The sequence below is a fragment of the Littorina saxatilis genome, linkage group LG14 (assembly GCF_037325665.1).
Source record: "Littorina saxatilis isolate snail1 linkage group LG14, US_GU_Lsax_2.0, whole genome shotgun sequence".
Classification (NCBI taxonomy): domain Eukaryota; kingdom Metazoa; phylum Mollusca; class Gastropoda; order Littorinimorpha; family Littorinidae; genus Littorina; species Littorina saxatilis.
This window is the reverse complement of record NC_090258.1, coordinates 17094275-17113911: the sequence shown is the minus strand read 5'-3', so window position 1 is coordinate 17113911 and position 19637 is coordinate 17094275. Positions and strand designations below refer to the sequence as shown.

General features: G+C 40.8%; 1 protein-coding gene across 1 annotated transcript in view; it reads right to left on the bottom strand.

Annotated features, from left to right (window-relative positions):
• LOC138947250 (T-complex protein 1 subunit epsilon-like) overlaps nucleotides 1-19637 on the bottom strand; it is a 28437-nt gene that overhangs the window by 3673 nt on the left and 5127 nt on the right. The window contains exons 5-9 of the mRNA XM_070318689.1: nucleotides 19112-19261; nucleotides 12311-12430; nucleotides 6121-6306; nucleotides 2938-3075; nucleotides 954-1134 (exon numbers count right to left, since the gene is read on the bottom strand). Coding sequence (XP_070174790.1) covers nucleotides 954-1134; nucleotides 2938-3075; nucleotides 6121-6306; nucleotides 12311-12430; nucleotides 19112-19261 — 775 coding nt within the window. The remainder of the gene's footprint in view (nucleotides 1-953; nucleotides 1135-2937; nucleotides 3076-6120; nucleotides 6307-12310; nucleotides 12431-19111; nucleotides 19262-19637) is intronic.

The window sequence follows — 19637 nt, the reverse complement described above, 5'->3', positions numbered from 1 at the left end:
TCTTATTCCTTGTCGGTTCCTGATTCCAAAAACATATAGATATATGTTTGGATTAAAAACACGCTCAGAAAGTTAAAACAAAGAGAGGTACAGAAAAGCGTGCTATCCTTCTTAGCGCAACTACTACCCCGCTCTTCTTGTCAATTTCACTGCCTTTGCCATGAGCGGTGGACTGACGATGCTACGAGTATACGGTCTTGCTGAAAAATGGCATTGCGTTCAGTTTCATTCTGTGAGTTCGACAGCTACTTGACTAAATGTTGTATTTTCGCCTTACGCGACTTGTTTCGTTTCTCTCCACCCTGTTCTTCATCTTCATTTCCATGTTTTTTTTACACCAGGGATATGTTGCCACATTTTGCGTTTGGCATTTGAAGGCGATACTTATCTCTCACGCTAAAGAGCGCAATCTGGGAGTTATTTCCCTTGCGGCATTGTCCTTCGACGATTTCAATGTTTTTTTTTCTTGACTGCGGCATTGATCGTAACGCAAATTTCAGTGACGACTTTGACTGGCGATTTTTAGTGATTGGCTCTGGCATTAGAATTTTCGGTTTGTCATTGTTGGAATTTATCCTGGGGCGGAGTGGGCCCCAAGCTTCGGCAATGTTTGGGGCGGAACACAAAACTCTGGGGCGTTCCGCCCCCCGCCCCCGCTAGTGTCGAACCCTGAAGAATATGTAATTTAATTGAGTAGTTTTTCGACATCTAGCATGTGAGATTGAAGTCAATGCATTGATGAGAATTGGGGTAAGAATATATAATTTAATGGGGGTTCCACTGTATAAACCAGACTTCTCAAAACAGAAAACCAAAGACCCCACAGTATCCACTTGTCTACATGAGCCCAAAGAATTACAAAATAAAATCGAACAAAGATCACCAGCAGTTGCTACTAAAGTCAGCTCTGAAACCACAAAAATCAAAAGCTAAAGCTGTGGACATCAACTCACCATTGGTTCCCTTGAGGAGACAGTCAATGCCCAGACGGGGGTTCTTCTCCTTGACCTGTCTGGATTTGACCTCGGCCAGTGTCTGGATGGGCGCCAGACCGCTGTTCTCAGCCAGGGCCAGGGGCACCGCTTCCAGAGCTTCAGAGAACGCACGTACAGCATACTGTTCCAGTGTGGCGATCTGAAGAAACAACACAGTTCACATGAAGAGTAAACTTGCAGAAGAGTCTTGAAAAGAATTTTTCCGAATACATTAAAAAAACAAAATCTAAAGTTATACTGTTCCAGTATGGAGATCTGAAGACCAGACCTGTTTACCCTAAACCCGAGGCAAGAGTACTTTCCCAAAAAGTTGAGTGTATTTTTCAAAAAGTTGGTGTACTTTGCAAGCAAAGCCATATGGGCTAGGGAAAATGTACGTGTGGGTGCAAACGTGCTTGTGTAAGAATAGCATGTCTTGTGAACACCTTCAGAATTTAACTCCTTCCAATACAACAGGGATAAAACAATTTTATTTACCTGTCAGTTTATAGCATTATAACCAGTGTCTTCCAAACAGATTGATAATGAAAAGATGAAGTTCATGAAATAACATCTGAGGTTGACTGACAGTGGCAAGTTCATTTTTACAATCATCTCAGAAAACATTGCTTCAGCACGGACTACAGCCTTTTCTTCTGGCAGGATTTGCTTTGCGGGAATGAACTTCATAATTCCTTGGCAGCTTTCAGCGGATTTCTTTGCAGCAACCTTGTCCAGGTGAGTTTTGGAAATGCAGTGTTGTTCGATGTCATATTTCCCAGCATGGGCAACGGAGAAATCTGATTTACAATACTTGCAGTGTGCATGACTTTTTCCCATAGTAGACTCCACAATTCCTGGCTCTTTCTTATATTTCTCCAAGAAAATCTGCTGCTTCTGCTGTTTAGACTTGGTACAGTCATCCAAAACTGACACATTTTTAACGCTTCATTTTGCCACGATTGTCCAGACGATCGCACGTGCCAACAACTGAACAAGGTTTCCACAGCTGAAGACTCGCTGTCATGGTTATCTCCCTTCGACCAAAACCGGTATCAGTTGTACCATTCCGTAATAAGCACACCAACACCGGAAAACATATTCTAGACTCTTTCTTATGGGTATTTTGTGCGTGTGTCGCGTATTTGCGTACCGATAATAATTTGGCGTACAAAATACGCCCAAATCGTACTGGTAAACAGGTCTGGGAGACAGAACACAACTCACATGAGGTGTAAATTTGCAGAAGAGTCTAGAAATGAGTTTCTCCAAACAAATGATACGTTTTTGCACAAGACCAAAAGGAGCACATGGGCATGTGTGAATTATGAGCAGGCTATGAAACCCCTGTTGACAATTTTTTCTGGGCCAAAACTCTTCTCTTCTTTGATTCAGGCACTTTATTACCTTCAAGACTAGTCACCAAACTGCTGGAATTTTAACTGCCTTGTCATAAAGGACTAATTCTGAACCACAGTTTTGGAGGTTCAAACAATTCATATAAAGTGTTGTATCACTCTGTTCAGGGTGACAGCCATACTAACAACAACAGCTGACAGAGGTTGAGAGTGAAGTCACTTTAGCATGTACTTTAACCACACAGTCAGAAAGATAAGCGTGGAAGTTCGACATGCATCAAAATAAATTTGTGCCATACAGTTTGTGGGATCAGGAATTCCTCAGATTTACCTATTCAAAACACTTTTCACCAACCTTATGATAATATCTGCACTATTTTTCCAATCTGGCAAGATCAAAGTTTGAAGTAAAGTAGCAATTTCTTAACTGATACACTTGGAACTGTGAGATAGCCTTCAAAGCAGACACCGATGAAACTAGGGACACAAGGGCCCCAAGTAAAAGAACTTTCCACGCGAGGGGGTAGGTTTTCTAGCAAAGTTTCACAGTCCGTGCACACAGAAATTCTGCTTGTCAGCGCACACTTTAGTCTTTCATCTCTCACCTTATCAGCAGCCTCGGCCACAGCCAGGGAGGCAGCAATCTCTGGGGCTCCCCCGCCATACACCACACGCCCATCACGCACCAGGTTACGGATCACGCACAGAGCGTCGTGAAGGCTACGCTTGGCTTCCTCAACAATCTGAAAGCAAAAGACAACATTATAGCATGACTGGGATACTACAAAAAGAATCTTGATTCCTATATACTGCACAAACTTCAAAGCTTTTGATACCCCGAGATTAAGAATCTCAAATTGTTTAAACCGTACTTCATAAGTACATACATTTTTCAAATTTTGCTTACTCGCTTGTATTGCTTATACAAACAGTGACTCAAGTAACAGAGGTGTATACACACACACTGACACAGCAAAGCAAGGTGTATACACACACACTGACACAGCAAAGCAAGGTGTATACACACACACTGACACAGCAAAGCAAGGTGTATACACACACTGACACAGCAAAGCAAGGTGTATACACACACACTGACACAGCAAAGCAAGGTGTATACACACACACTGACACAGCAAAACTAGGTGTATACACACACACTGACACAGCAAAGCAAGGTGTATACACACACACTGACACAGCAAAGCAAGGTGTATACACACACACTGACACAGCAAAACTAGGTGTGTACACACACACTGACACAGCAAAACAAGGTGTGTACACACACACTGACACAGCAAAACTAGGTGTATACACACACACTGACACAGCAAAGCAAGGTGTATACACACACACTGACACAGCAAAGCAAGGTGTATACACACACACTGACACAGCAAAGCAAGGTGTATACACACACACTGACACAGCAAAACTAGGTGTATACACACACACTGACACAGCAAAGCAAGGTGTATACACACACACTGACACAGCAAAGCAAGGTGTATACACACACACTGACACAGCAAAGCAAGGTGTATACACACACACTGACACAGCAAAGCAAGGTGTGTACACACACACTGACACAGCAAAACAAGGTGTATACACACACACTGACACAGCAAAGCAAGGTGTATACACACACACTGACACAGCAAAGCAAGGTGTATACACACACACTGACACAGCAAAGCAAGGTGTATACACACACACTGACACAGCAAAGCAAGGTGTATACACACACACTGACACAGCAAAGCAAGGTGTATACACACACACTGACACAGCAAAGCAAGGTGTATACACACACACTGACACAGCAAAGCAAGGTGTATACACACACACTGACACAGCAAAGCAAGGTGTATACACACACACTGACACAGCAAAGCAAGGTGTATACACACACACTGACACAGCAAAGCAAGGTGTATACACACACACTGACACAGCAAAGCAAGGTGTATACACACACACTGACACAGCAAAACTAGGTGTATACACACACACTGACACAGCAAAGCAAGGTGTATACACACACACTGACACAGCAAAGCAAGGTGTATACACACACACTGACACAGCAAAACTAGGTGTATACACACACACTGACACAGCAAAGCAAGGTGTATACACACACACTGACACAGCAAAGCAAGGTGTATACACACACACTGACACAGCAAAGCAAGGTGTATACACACACACTGACACAGCAAAGCAAGGTGTATACACACACACTGACACAGCAAAACTAGGTGTATACACACACACTGACACAGCAAAGCAAGGTGTATACACACACACTGACACAGCAAAGCAAGGTGTATACACACACACTGACACAGCAAAGCAAGGTGTATACACACACACTGACACAGCAAAGCAAGGTGTATACACACACACTGACACAGCAAAACTAGGTGTATACACACACACTGACACAGCAAAGCAAGGTGTATACACACACACTGACACAGCAAAGCAAGGTGTATACACACACACTGACACAGCAAAGCAAGGTGTGTACACACACACTGACACAGCAAAACAAGGTGTGTACACACACACTGACACAGCAAAACTAGGTGTGTACACACAGGTGCAACAAGGGAGTCTGTCCCAGCACGTTTCATGCCGTCCCACAAAAGGACTAAAATAGTTTATATAGCATGTTGTCTGATCCACGCGCACTACCAGCTAGTGGGCAGAAATTCCACATGCAGACAGTTTTTAAATATAACAAACTAAGGATAAAGAACAAAACAAAACAATAACAGCCCACTAATAAAACTACAACAAAAATTCTTGTGAAAACTGCTTTTTTTCTGGTTGATATGCACGTTCACGGTGAAATAAATGAAGAAATATTCTGCCCAGCTTCTGCTATCATTTTCATTAATCTATGTCAACAACAAAATTCTCGACAGAAAACTAAACGCGAAAGATAACCTGTATATATAAAAAAAAAAGTAACAGCTAACAATACGTGAAAGAACTACAATCAAGTTCAACATTATAAGATGTTTGGTGGCTTGTTGACAGACCAGCTTTTTTGTTGGTCCAAGGGGACCATATCATCTTTTGTTTCATCTTGATCAACCAAGGCCGAAGGCCGCGGTTGATAAATATGAGACAAAAGGCGATATGCTTCCCGAGGACCAACAACAAAATGCTGGTCTGACAACAAGCCACCAAACATCGTTTTTGTCATCATTTTGGTTGTGCAACAAAATGCACAATAACCCACAGGGAGACGAATTTTTAGAATCCAACTCCGGGCCACAAAGCATCGTCACAGTAGCACGAGATAACACGTCAAACTTGTATGTGACGTCAAACGTAGCTTGTTAACGCTTTACTTCCAGTCTGAAAATGTACAGAGCTGCGATCATACCTGTGAGTTCAGTAAGTGTTGAGCATATTTCTTTTCTTTTTAAGTGTTTATGACTTTTCGTTGTTGATTTTGCGATAACAGAGATAAGTTGCAAATTGACAATGAGTCGCCGCGGTAATTATCAACATTGATTGGGTCTTTGAGAGTGAATGCTTACAATCGTTGTCCTCGGAAACACAAATCCAAAGCCGCGATGGTTCCACACATCAAACAATCAGCCTGATTGGCTTTTACTTTGACAATCCACGTTTCACCTGAAAGCTCAAACCCATTCACCACCTCAATTTATTGCATGGGGAACATGAGATTTATTTCCCAGGTGTTTGTGAATGAAAACTCGTGAAAATGATGACAAAAATGTTTAACCCCAGCCAAGACATACCATCTTGTTGCCTCCCCTGATCAAAAGGGTGACAGCACGTGTGTTCTTGCATTCTTCGATCACCAACATGCGTTCCTTGGTGGTTCCAAAGGTCAGCTCCCGAACGATACCAGCCTTGCCGAGCTTCTCTGTGGTCAGCTCCTCAAAGCGAGGGACGATGCGGCCACCTGTAGCGATGGCGATCAGCTGCAAGAACAAAAAGACACTCAGTAAGTAAAATTATTGAAATGGAAGTGGTTGAAAAGTTGAGCATAGGCTTGGTTTGTCTAGGGGTACAGGGCAAGGCCTGATTGTCACACTAATTGAAATAATCATGGACATGTGTAAAACACGTCAGGATGACTTAAAACAGGATGACTTAAATCAAACAGTGAGTTAGTTTAATATCCCTACTTTATTCTTCAGATAAATATTTCTTTTAAACAGTTCCACTTGTTTTAAGGGGGGACAGGGTAGGCAAGCACTTTTTTATTTTATTTTGGAAACAGCTTGCTGCTTGTTTGATTTTTGCAAGCAGAATAACCTAATTAAGGGAAACCATTTTAAATTTTGAGTGCAAAGCAATTTTGGGGGGTTTTATTCACCAAAATGTGAGAAAAACGTTATAAAATGTGCTTTTTTTAAAATGTTGCAGTTTGTGAACCAGTGCATGTTTTGATCCAATTTTTCTTCTTTGCAGCAATATGTGTGTGTTTAATAATTCTGTGTATCGAAAAGCATTTCTAAGCAATATATTATTTTAATTTAGCATTTTCAGTTACCGGTTCAGTTCTGATAAGAAAAATACATGAAATCCTAACTGTCAGACTCATAAAAACCCAACCAATGCACTGAACTCTTATTCCATACACAGAACTGATTTTTTTTGTTTATTTGTTGCTTAACGTCCAGCCGACTACGCAGAGCCATATCAGGACGAGGAAGGGGGGGATGAAGGGGGCCACTTGTCAAGCGATTCCTGTTTACAAATGCACTAACCCATTACTTGTGTCCCAGCAGGCTTTAGTAAAACTAAATTAATACCTACTGGAAGATTACCAGTTTCCAGTATGTTAAAATAGGCTTAACCTATCTACTGCTGGACTTACATCAGAACACTAACAGATTAAACTATACATGAATCGCGAGACAAGCGGCAAGAGAAGAGATTTTTGGAAAAAATACAGGTGAATGAGCAAGAAGGCAGAAAAAAGAAAAGAATTCATGAAGAAAAAGAGAGCATGACAGGAAAGAGGAACCAAAAATCTACCTAACAGCAAACTAGAAAGCTCCTGCGGTTCCAAAAACAGGAGGGGCCTTTAATTTCATAACCGCAGTGCCCCACTGCGGGACACAGAACTGATGCTGTACAACTCATAAACAACATATACAAAAACTGAACAAATCCATCAAGCCTTTCAAAAGTTGCAACATTTTAATTGTAGCGTTTTGTCTGAAAATTACATTCAGAGAAAACAGCATTTTAAAGATTTGAACCAGTACATAAAAAAACCAGTAGCACAGTGCACCCTGAATTCATATGTTTTTATCAGAATGACCACTTTACTATGTAGGGAAAAGGATTTGACAATCAAATTATCAGGATTTTTTTTATATACATCATATGAAAACAGCCATCTTTGTTTGTACCGATATGAAAACATGAATCAGAACCAAACTGTCAGACTCATAAAAACCCAACCAATGCACTTAACTCTTATTCCATACACAAAACTGACGCTTTACAAATCATAAACAACATAAACAAAAATGAAACAAATCCATCAAGCCATTCAAAAGTTGCAACATTTTAATTACAGATGTTTGTCTGAAAATTACATTCAGAGAAAACAGCATTTGAAAGATTCCAACCAGTACCTCAAACTAGTAGCACAGTGCAGCCTGAATTGATATGTTTTTATAAGAATAACCACTTTACTATGATGGGGAAATGATTTGACGATCAAACTATCCAGACTTTTTAAAAAAAATCATTTGAAAACTCATCTGAGACTGTGCCAAAAGGTCAGGTGTCATGTCTACTGTCCCGAATGACACACGATTGCTGACATTTCACCATTGCCAACAGAATAAACAAATAAGAAATAGGTAGAAAATGAATGTGAAAACTGACTTTAATTGTTGATCAGTATTTTCTATACCACTAACAAATAATCTACTTGCACATAGCTGTTTGGCAAATGTATGTTGCATGGGACACACTGACATGAAAGTGGAAGATGTTTTTCCCTCTAGAGAAACTACATATCAAGTTACACTTTTTGTGCTCTTCCATTCCAGTTGGCAATCAATTGTTAACGCATGTTATTAGAAAAAATAGAACGAAAACAGATTAGATAGAATGAAAAATGTACTGGTGATGTCATTTGGGACATACTGACATGAAAACGTCACCTTTTGGCACAGTCTCATCTATGTTAGTGCAGATATGAATCAAAACGAAACTGTCGGACTCATAAAAACACAAGGAATCCACTGTATTCTTATTCCATGCACAGAAATGGTGCTTCACAAATCATAAACAACATATACAAAATTGGAACAAATCCATTTAGCCATTCAAAAGTTACAACATTTTAATTACCACATTTTGTCTCAAATTACATGTAGAGAAAACAGCATGTAAAAGAGTCTCACTAGTACCCCGGTAAACTAGTACCACAGTAGAGCTTGAATTAATGGGGTGGTTTTTTTAACCAGAATAACACTTTAACTATGAAGGGGAAATGATTTGATAATCAAATTATCAGATTTTTTTTATTTAAAAAAAAATCATATGAAAACATTAAAAAAGTCAATTATCTGTGTTTGTGCTGATATGAAAATATTGATCAGAACCAAACTGTCAGACTCATAAAAACCCAACGGATGCACTGATTTCTTATTCCATTGCATAGAAATGATGCTTCACAAAATCATCAACAACATTACATAATTATATATACACAAATGGAACAAAGCTATCAAGCCATTCAAAAGTTGCAACATTTTAATTACAGTATTTCTGTGCTCAATCCTAACACTGCAGCAAATTTCTGTAAAGCTGAATGTCCCTTTCCATGTACCAACATGGTCATACGCGGATTATTTTAAATGCAACTTTACCACCCGAAGCGTTGCAAACACCGGGAGAAGAGTAAACAACTGCAGACTTGAATGGACACTCATATGCACTCCAGATGCAGGGCCTGTGCAAATCCTTGGGGTGATGCATCACCTTCTTTCATAATCAGACTGCTATCAGACAAGCATTCAGTACAGGATATAGACCTTTCAGCAATAGATTGAGCTGATCAATGTTGACAAAAGCCCAACACATGTCAGCGGAGTGACGTTGCACAGTACCAGTATCCATATCTGCTTGTGATGGGTCAGAAGATGGCAAAGTATCTGTATCTTCTTATGGTTGGTCAGAAGATGGCAAAGCTGATGTTTCTGCTGTGGAAGAGGGTAGTTCCGGTTTAGCAAACTTTTCCATCAGGTCAATCTTTCTCCTCGCTGCCACCACAGGAGGACTGGCTCTCCCCTTGCTCCAACCTAATAAATACACAAACACTGATTTAATATTTGATACAACTGTCCATGGTTTTTGTTTGTAATAAGCTGCAAATTTTAAGACTCAATATAAACGTCAACAAGTGCTTGTACTTTATTTTGCAAATGACCATGTTACATGGGGTGTACCTCAACTTTTTGGCTAGGCCGGTAAATCAGAAATCCCAATCAGCCCCCAACCACTGAACCAGGCGGGTTTTCTTACAACCACCTCAGCGGCTCGTACCCACATATGTCGGTTGACGAACACACACACACACACAAAAGACATTCATTAATTTAACAGTGACTCATACTCATTACATGTGGATTTGCACTACTTATTAATACCCAAACACACACAACTTAATGACAAAAAAGTGTATGTTTTAATATATATAATGATAAATGATTGAAAATAAAAGCAGCCACAAAAAAGCAAAAGAAATCAAAGCATTCTCACCCTGTCACACACTAAACCTCACAGAAGGTTATCCCATATATACATACCGGCCCCTATCACAAAATGTACATGTCAAGTTTACTATGGGATTTGAGTAACCACACAATCACATACACACAGGAACTAATACTGAAACTAGCTGAATTATTTTCTTTCTTTCTTTCTTTCTTTTCATATTTTTCTTTTAAAATTAATTTATTTCATCACACTTGCTATGTATTTGCTTGTTTCTTGTCTGTTGTCTGTTTTGTGTGTGTGTGTGTGTGTTCTGTGTGTGTGTATACATTTTCAGATTTCCTAAACCTAGCACTGTTTGCAGGTGATCTTTATGCTTTTGATTCATGATGATGAGTTGCATCCCCAGTCCTTTAGTTTAACTCTTTTTTTTTCTTTGGTGAAGTAAATTGGATCTATTTTTTTATTCCTTAGTTAATGGAAAAGATTTGACAACAATATTGCTGTCAATGATAGGTTGGTCAGCCATGCTGGTGTAAACCAATCCTTTAGAATTAGAGAACGCTCTCTAGTAGGGTACTTATTTTCCTACGGTCAATGACCAGAAACAGAAACTGTGTCAGTCGTACATCGCTCAGATGCTGCTTCTCAGTTTGACCCCAGACAAAGAATAATGATGACATGTTACACCATAGTAAGCTCTCAAGGACTGACCAGCGAAGAACAATAAAATAAGGGTTGTGAAGACGATATCACAGAGATGATCGAGGGGGGGGGGGGGGGGGGGGTGCGGCGCGGCGGCATGGTCAGTAAATTGGATCAAGAAACCCGCAAAATACTTCAGACACAAACTGTTTATCATTTACCTGCAAACCCTAACACATTCTTACAACAACAACAACATAACAATGTGCAATAAATCACGTTGTCAAACAAACAAGATCGAAAAGAGAAAGAAGCAAAACCCACCTCGTCGAGTCAAGAATCTTAGAATGTCGTCTGCTTCAATTCGATCATGTTGGTTCATTTCGGAGTGTTGTTACTTCCTTCTACTGTTCGCTGCTGCTGGTTCATCTTTCTCTGATATTTCTTGCCAGTATGCCGAACATTTCCAATGTTAGGGTTGTTCTCCGCAGCTCAAAACTTTGAAAAATGCTGCTGAATCGGTGAAAAAGTCATGGATTTGTTGACACCGGGGGACTGATAAGTTGTCTACTGCGCTTGCGCCAAATGCCTTTGACCTACATATATTTGCATATATTAATTCCGGGGTTTCGGTTGGAACGGATTCTCTCTCTTTGTGCCTATGTCAACGGAAATTCCCCAACGGTGATGACGTCATCTTGAAGAACGGAAATTTCCACACAGTTTGAACAGCGAAGGGTCATGTCATGTGCGCACATTTACCAGCACGGAGTATCCAAAGTAGACCATTTTTTCGATTTTTTTGATAAAACAGACAAAAACAACAAAACATCGGTTTGAAAATGGTTTTATTTACATGAATACATGTCTAAAATGACAAAAGCAGATTATTGAATGCATTCCAGGATGTTCAAAGGTGTGAAAAATGCAACAACCCAAAAAAGGTGTATGAGACCAAAAATAACTCATTTTGCCTACCCGGTCTGCCCTTAAATCCCCCAAGACGGGCGCAGTGGCGTGGTGGTAAGACGTCGGCCTCCTAATCGGGAGGTCGGGAGTCCGAATCCCGGTCGCTGCCGCCTGGTGGGCTAAGAGTGGAGATTTTTCTGATCTCCCAGGTCAACTTATGTGCAGACCTGCTAGTGACTTAACCCCCTTCGTGTGTACACGCAAGCACAAGACCAAATGCGCACGGAAAAGATCCTGTAGTCCATGTCAGAGTTCGGTGGGTTATGGAAACACGAAAATACCCAGCATGCCTACTCAACGAAAACGGAGTGAAGCTGACTATGCTCTCAGAGTATAGTGTGGGGAACCCAAATAGGCAAACGAGCTCACACGTAACCAGACAATTCTGGAACGCTGAAGAAGAAGAAGAAGAAATCCCCCAAAAAGTCTTCTGCATCACTTCTGTGGAATGTGAAGGGGCCTCATGCAAAAATCAAAAAAGGTGAATAAACAAAAATATTATAAATAAATTAATAAATTTCTTTACTTTATTTGATGTTTAACGTCGTTTTCAACCACGAAGGTTAAAATGAATAAATACCTGAAGAAAGAAGCACAAGGCAAAAAAAACAACTTTCGACTGACCTCGATTTCAGGGCCTCCAACCCATCTGACAGCAGGCAGCTCTTTCTGCAGCAACAAGTGGTTGGCTTCGTCATCAAATCCCCACTGACAGATCACCAGGTTAGCTCCCTTGTCTTTCACCTGTAAACAACAAGCAGACATATGATATTAAACCAACAGTATCTTCACACCCAATGTTGACCTAAGAAACGCTTATCAAACAACCGTTAAATAGAAACAATCAGGAAAAGACAGCTTTCTTTCTTTATTTGGTGTTTAACGTCGTTTTCAACCACGAAGGTTATATCGCGACGGGGAAAGGGGGAGATGGGATAGAGCCACTTGTCAATTGTTTCTTGTTCACAAAAGCACTAATCAAAAATTTGCTCCAGGGGCTTGCAACATAGTACAATATATTACCTTACTGGGAGAATGCAAGTTTCCAGTACAAAGGACTTAACATTTCTTACATACTGCTTGACTAAAATCTTTACAAAAATTGACTAAATTCTATACAAAAAACACTTAACAAGGGTAAAAGGAGAAACAGAATCCGTTAGTCGCCTCTTACGACATGCTGGGGAGCATCGGGTAAATTCTTCCCCCTAACCCGCGGGGGGTAGGAAAAGACAGCGGCCAACAAAAGAGCGTTAAGAAAATGTAAACATAAAGTAACTAAGAATTTAGCATCCAGAATTCCTTCACTACCTAACCATCCTTGTTAAATCTTACAAGTGGATAGAAAGCAAGCCAGATTTATATCATCCTGCGCATGAAATTGACTGTCATTCGGCTGAACACAGAACTGAAAGGCAAGAAGAATACATCGAAAACAAGAAGAGCAAACGCTCGATCGAGTCACTTTCGCAGTTCTGAATATTATATGAGGCATCAGATGGACAGGAAGAAATTGCTATTCACAACACAATGAGTCACGTTCACATAAAATTTGAGCCCGGTCACTTTTATAGTTTCCGAGAAAAGCCCAACGTTAAGTTGTGTGTTGCCGAACAGAAAAGGCTAGTTATCTCCCTTGTTTTTCTGATAACGTTCGTAAAAGGCTACAGATGTAAATACTTTGATGTAAAGAATAATCCTACAAAGTTTCAATCACATCCGATGAACTTTGTCAAAGATATAAAATGTCTAATTTTTCCTTTGACGCTGACCTGTGACCTTGAAAAAGGTCAAAGGTCAACGAAACCATCGTTAAAGTGTAGAGGTCATTGGAGGTCACGACTAAACAAAATATGAGCCCGATCGCTTTGATAGTTTCCGAGAAAAGTCCAACGTTAAGGTGGTGTCTACGGCCGGCCGGCCGGCCGGCCGGCCGGCCGGACAGACTAACACTGACCGATTACATAGTCACTTTTTCTCAAGTGACTCAATAATGTAAAACCATTTTTTGTAAACGCAATCAGTGCAACAGACCATGTGTAAACGCAATCAGTGCAACAGACCATGTGTAAACGCAGAACTATAACTTTCACAAGCCCCCAAGGAACGCAGGAAGAATAACAGAAGCTCACTCACAGGAAAGTGTTTACTGTATCACTCTGTTCAGGGTGACAGCCATACCAACAGCTGACAGAGGTTGAGAGTGAAGTTACTCTAGCATGTACTTTAACCACACAGTCAAAAAGATCAGCGTGGAAGTTCGACATGCATCAAGATGATTTTTTGCCATACAGTTTGTGGGATCAGGAATTCCTCAGATTTACCTATTCAAAACACGTTTCACCAAGCTTATGATAAAATCTGCACTATTTTTCCAATATTTCAAGATATAAGTTTGAACTGAAGAAGCAATTTCTTAACTGATAAGACTTGCAAGTTTGTGATACCCTTCAAATCAGACACAGATCACAGGGAAGTGTTGTATCACTCTGTTCAGGGTGACAGCCATACCAACAACAGCTGACAGAGGTTGAGAGTGAAGTTACTCTAGCATGTACTTTAACCACACAGTCAGAAAGATCAGCGTGGAAGTTCGACATGCATCACAATTTGTCAAACTTCTAGCAGGTCGTGTGATCATGATTTCTTAGCTGTAAACTTTAGTTTGCATTTTGCACATTTGTTCAACTTATGCACAAACAGAAAACACACCCAAAAGGTAGAGTGCCCGATATCTGACAGTATTATAAAACCAAGCTATAAACTAGAACCTGTCCCAGCATGTTTCATGCCATCCCACATAAGGTGGGTGACAGAGGGTAAACTCTGGACTGAAACAGTTTATATAGCATGTTGTCTGATCCACGCGCACTACCAGCTAGTGGGCAGAAATTCCACATGCAGTCAGGACTGTCTAGATAAAGTTACAAACATATCAATATCATTTTACAGTCGCAAAACTACCTCCAGAGGCATGTGAATGAATCCAGGCATGTGTGCATTCACAATAACTTAAAGCCATATGTACTCGATGACTATACACGCTAATTGCTTTACCAACAGCTGGAGACAGACTAAATTAAGTTCCCTGCAAAATATTGTGGTCTAGGACCCCTTAAATGTTGAGATATTTGAATTTTCATTTTGATCTGGATCATCCTATTTATAGATTTGGCAACACATGTAACGTTGATGAAAGGGAGAGAACACCGCGGCTTTGTTGACATCCTCACTTTTTCAGAGGCTAGAACAAGCTGTAATGCATGTATTATGGTCCGCGCATGGTGACGTATCGTCATTATATGGTCTTATGGTGCGTTTGACATCGATTGTGGGCAAACTACACTTTGTAAACACGGGAGTGCGTTAGTATGCCTTTAAGCAGATTAAAAAACATCAGCATGAAAGGGGACTGGGTGGCCGAGTGGTAACGCACTTGCGCTCGGAAGCGAGAGGTTGCGAGTTCGACCCTGGGTCAGGGCGTTAGCAATTTTCTCCCCCCTTTCCTAACCTAGGTGGTGGGTTCAAGTGCTAGTCTTTCGGATGAGACGAAAAACCGAGGTCCCTTCGTGTACACTACATTGGGGTGTGCACGTTAAAGATCCCACGATTGACAAAAGGGTCTTTCCTGGCAAAATTGTATAGGCATAAATAAAAATGTCCACCAAAATACCCGTGTGACCTGGAATAATAGGCCGTGAAATGTAGGATATGCGCCGAAATGGCTGCGATCTGCTGGCCGATGTGAATGCGTGATGTATTGTGTAAAAAAAATTCCATCGCACACGGCATAAATAAATCCCTGCGCCTTGAATATGTGCGCGATATAAATTGCATAAAAAAATCCCTGCGCTCAGAACTGTACCCACGGAAGACGCACGATATAAGCCTCATATTGATTGATTGATTGAATATGACTTGTCAACCGTTGATGTCTTGGGATTGACAACTCCCCAGAAAGGTTTCCCGTGTGTATTTTTAGAGGGAGTCCTAGTATTCTATGATATCACACAACATGAGCGTGTTTACAGCGGGAACCAGAGTTTTTATGCAGCTATGCAATACAATGATTCAGGATTTCCTTCACAGATACACAAGTCTCGCAACTTTCTGCAAAACAATTTAGGCTTGCTCTGCCTCATATGGTCTGTACAACACACAAAGGGCTATAACTTTCCGACACCATGCGTCATCAGGACGAACAGAGGTTTCTTGCAAACTGGTGTCTCTTTATATGCTATTGCCTACACACATTGTGAGTGGAGTGACGGGGCTATACACACACACTGACACAGTTGCAAGAAGGGAACCTGTCCCAGCACGTTTCATGCCATTCCACAAAAGGTGGGCGACAGAGGGCAAACTCTGGACTGAAACAGTTTATATAGCATGTTGTCTGATCCACGCGCACTACCAGCTAGTGGGCAGAAATTCCACATGCAGTGAAGACTTTCTAGATAAAGTTACAAACATATCACCATTACTTTACACGCAAATCTACCTGCAGAGAAATGTGAATGAATAGGCATATGTGCATAAACATGCACAATTACTTGAAGTAGATTTTTTAAAAACTTGAGCATGAAAGGGCAATTTGACTGCTGTAAACCTGTGGTGTTTTGGGATTGAGGCAACTCCCCAGAAGGGTTCCCTGTGTCTATATTTAGAGGCAGTCCTAATATGCTGTGATATCACACAACATGGCTGCCTTTACAGCTGAAACCAACAACTTGGGATTCCCATAACTGAAATACCTCAACTGTCTTGAAAACAATTTCCGCTTGCTCTACAACACAGAAAGGGCCGCAACTTTCCGACAGAACGAGTCAAGAGTAGGAATAGAGGGTCTTGCATGCTGGCGTCTCTTTAGATATGCTTGTGCATACATACATTATCAGTGACACGGGCGTACACACAAAATGATAGGGTGAAAGAGACACAGATGCAAGAAGGGAGTCTGTCCCAGCACGTTTCATGCCGTTCCACAAAAGGTGGGCGACAGAGGGTAAACTCTGGACTGAAACAGTTTATATAGCATGTTGTCTGATCCACGCGCACTAACAGCTAGTGGGCAGAAATTCCACATGCAGTGAAGACTTTCTAGATAAAGTTACAAACATACCAACATCATTTTACACGCAAAATTACCTGCAGAGGTATTTGAAGGAATATGCACGTGTGCATACACATTCACTATTACTTGAATAAGCAGATTTTTTTTTTAATAATTTGACATAAAAAGGCAATATGACTCATGTCAAGCCGTGATGTAATGGAATGGTGATAACTCCCCGGAAGGGTTCCCTGTGTCTATATTTAGAGGGAGTCCTAATATGCTATGATATCACACAACATGGCTGCCCTTACAGTTACAGCTGAAACCAACAACTTGCGATTCCAATAACAGAAACACCTCAACTTTATCAAAAACAATTTCCGCTTGCTATACAACACAGAAAGGGCCGCAACTTTCCAACAGAATAAAGTTAAGAGGAGGAATAGAGGGTCTTGCATGCTGGTGACCCTTTAGATATCCTTGTGCATACACACATTATCAGCGTACACACAAAATGATAGGGTGAAAGAGACACAGGTGCAAGAAGAGAGTCTGTCCCAGCACGTTTCATGCCGTCCCACAAAAGGTGAGCGACAGAGGGTAAACTCTGGACTGAAACAGTTTATATAGCATGTTGTCTGATCCACGCGCACTATCAGCTAGTGGGCCGAAATTCCACATGCAGTGAAGACTTTCTAGATAAAGTTGCAAACACATTTTTTAAAAACACAAATAATTGCAGAGGCATGTAATTTGTAAACACATAGGCAGGTGTGCATACTCATGCATCATGAGCAGATTAAGAAACATAAGCATGAAAGATCAATATGACCGCTGTCAACGTGCCGTGTCTTGGGACCGAGACTGTTGACAACTCCCCAGAGGAGTTACTTACTAAAGTCAATTTTCAGAGCAAGTCCTGGCATACTTGGATAACAAAGATACAACAGTGCCGCAATTACCATTGAGTTTGACGTCTCTGCACTTCGAAGAAACATTGAACTTTCTCAGCTATCTTGAAAAAAAAAAAAGCCTGCCCAGATCCTAGATGGTGAGACAAACTGTGTCTCTAACTCTAAGTCTAATCTCTTGTATCTTTCAAAGACTTGGAGCTTCCAGACAAAGTTCTGGGGCTCCATTAATTCAGAAAGACAGATTACTTTGGTCCACAAGCGAAACTGGGCAATCATAATCTGACTACGAAGCATTAATATGGACACTTTCCCCCCACTAGCAAGACTTCAAACAAACATGGATCTAAAGTCAGGAGACGTGTGCAAAGTTTCAAAGCTCTAGCTTCAAAAACATCCGAGATAACCTCAACAACAAAGTTTATATGAAACGAACATGACCCTGCTGTGATAACCTCAACGTTTAAGTTTTTTGTCCACGACCGGACAGATCCGTTCACACGGACGGACACGGATGAATACCAAGACTCACCCATTACTCAGGTGAGTCAAAAATTGTGCTTGCCGTATGTCATATGGGCTGTCTAACAAGAAAAGGGCTGAAACTTTGTGACAGCAAAATAAGGTGTGCACACACAGGTGCAGGAAGGGAGTCTGTCCCAGCACGTTTCATGCCGTCCCACAAAAGGTGGGCGACAGAGGGTAAACTCTGGACTGAAACAGTTTATATAGCATGTTGTCTGATCCACGCGCACTACCAGCTAGTGGGCAGAAATTCCACATGCGCTTGTCATTTTCAGGCTGAAGTCACAACCACAGCATGACCATTCACACCCTTTGCAACGCATGTGTGCATGCATACACATACATAAGAGACTGTGCCAAAAGGTGACGTTTTCATGTCAGTATGTCCCAAATGACATCACCAGTACATTTTTCATTCTATCTAATCTGTTTTCGTTTTTTCTAATAACATGCGTTAACAATTGATTGCCAACTGGAATGGAAGAGCACAAAAAGTGTAACTTGATATGTAGTTTCTCTAGAGGGAAAAACATCTTCCACTTTCATGTCAGTGTGTCCCATGCAACATACATTTGCCAAACAGCTATGTGCAAGTAGATTATTTGTTAGTGGTATAGAAAATACTGATCAACAATTAAAGTCAGTTTTCACATTCATTTTCTACCTATTTCTTATTTGTTTATTCTGTTGGCAATGGTGAAATGTCAGCAATCGTGTGTCATTCGGGACAGTAGACATGACACCTGACCTTTTGGCACAGTCTCATAATACATACACTAACACCAAGCAAAAAGTCATACACACACATAATACATACACTAACACCAAGCAAAAAGTCATACACACACATAATACATACACTAACACCAAGCAAAAAGTCATACACACACATAATACATACACTAACACCAAGCAAAAAGTCATTGTACTTACACTCTGCACCATGTTCTCAAAGGTTTTGAGTTCGTATTCGCGCAGTTTCTTGTAGTCCTCCACAGAGGTGATGTCCAGCTTGTGCTTGGTCTTGGGTTTGGGTGGCTCAAAGGGACAGGTGAGGATGGCCATCTTAGCGTCTTTCACCACCTGTTATGGTTATACCAATCACACTAATCACCCACTGCAAAGGTAAACATGCAAAATTTAGAAATGGACGTTTAGCATTTTTGTGTACGTGGTGTTTTTTTTCTTCCGTCCTTAGTTATAGTACCAATTGGCCTATCTTAGCATTGTATGTCAAAGCAGTAACTAATGTCTTCTCCATCACCACAACACATGAGCAGCTTATTTTTTTGCATCAAGAAAAAGTTTATTTACAGGAATCTATTTAGACAATATCATTTGTTCTTTTACAGAAAAAGGTGCAACCAGACCTACCACATAGGGCTAGGCAGTTGTAAGGTATGATATAGTATGTGCAATCAAAATACAGTTGTGTCAATCCGAGTTGCCACATGGCAAA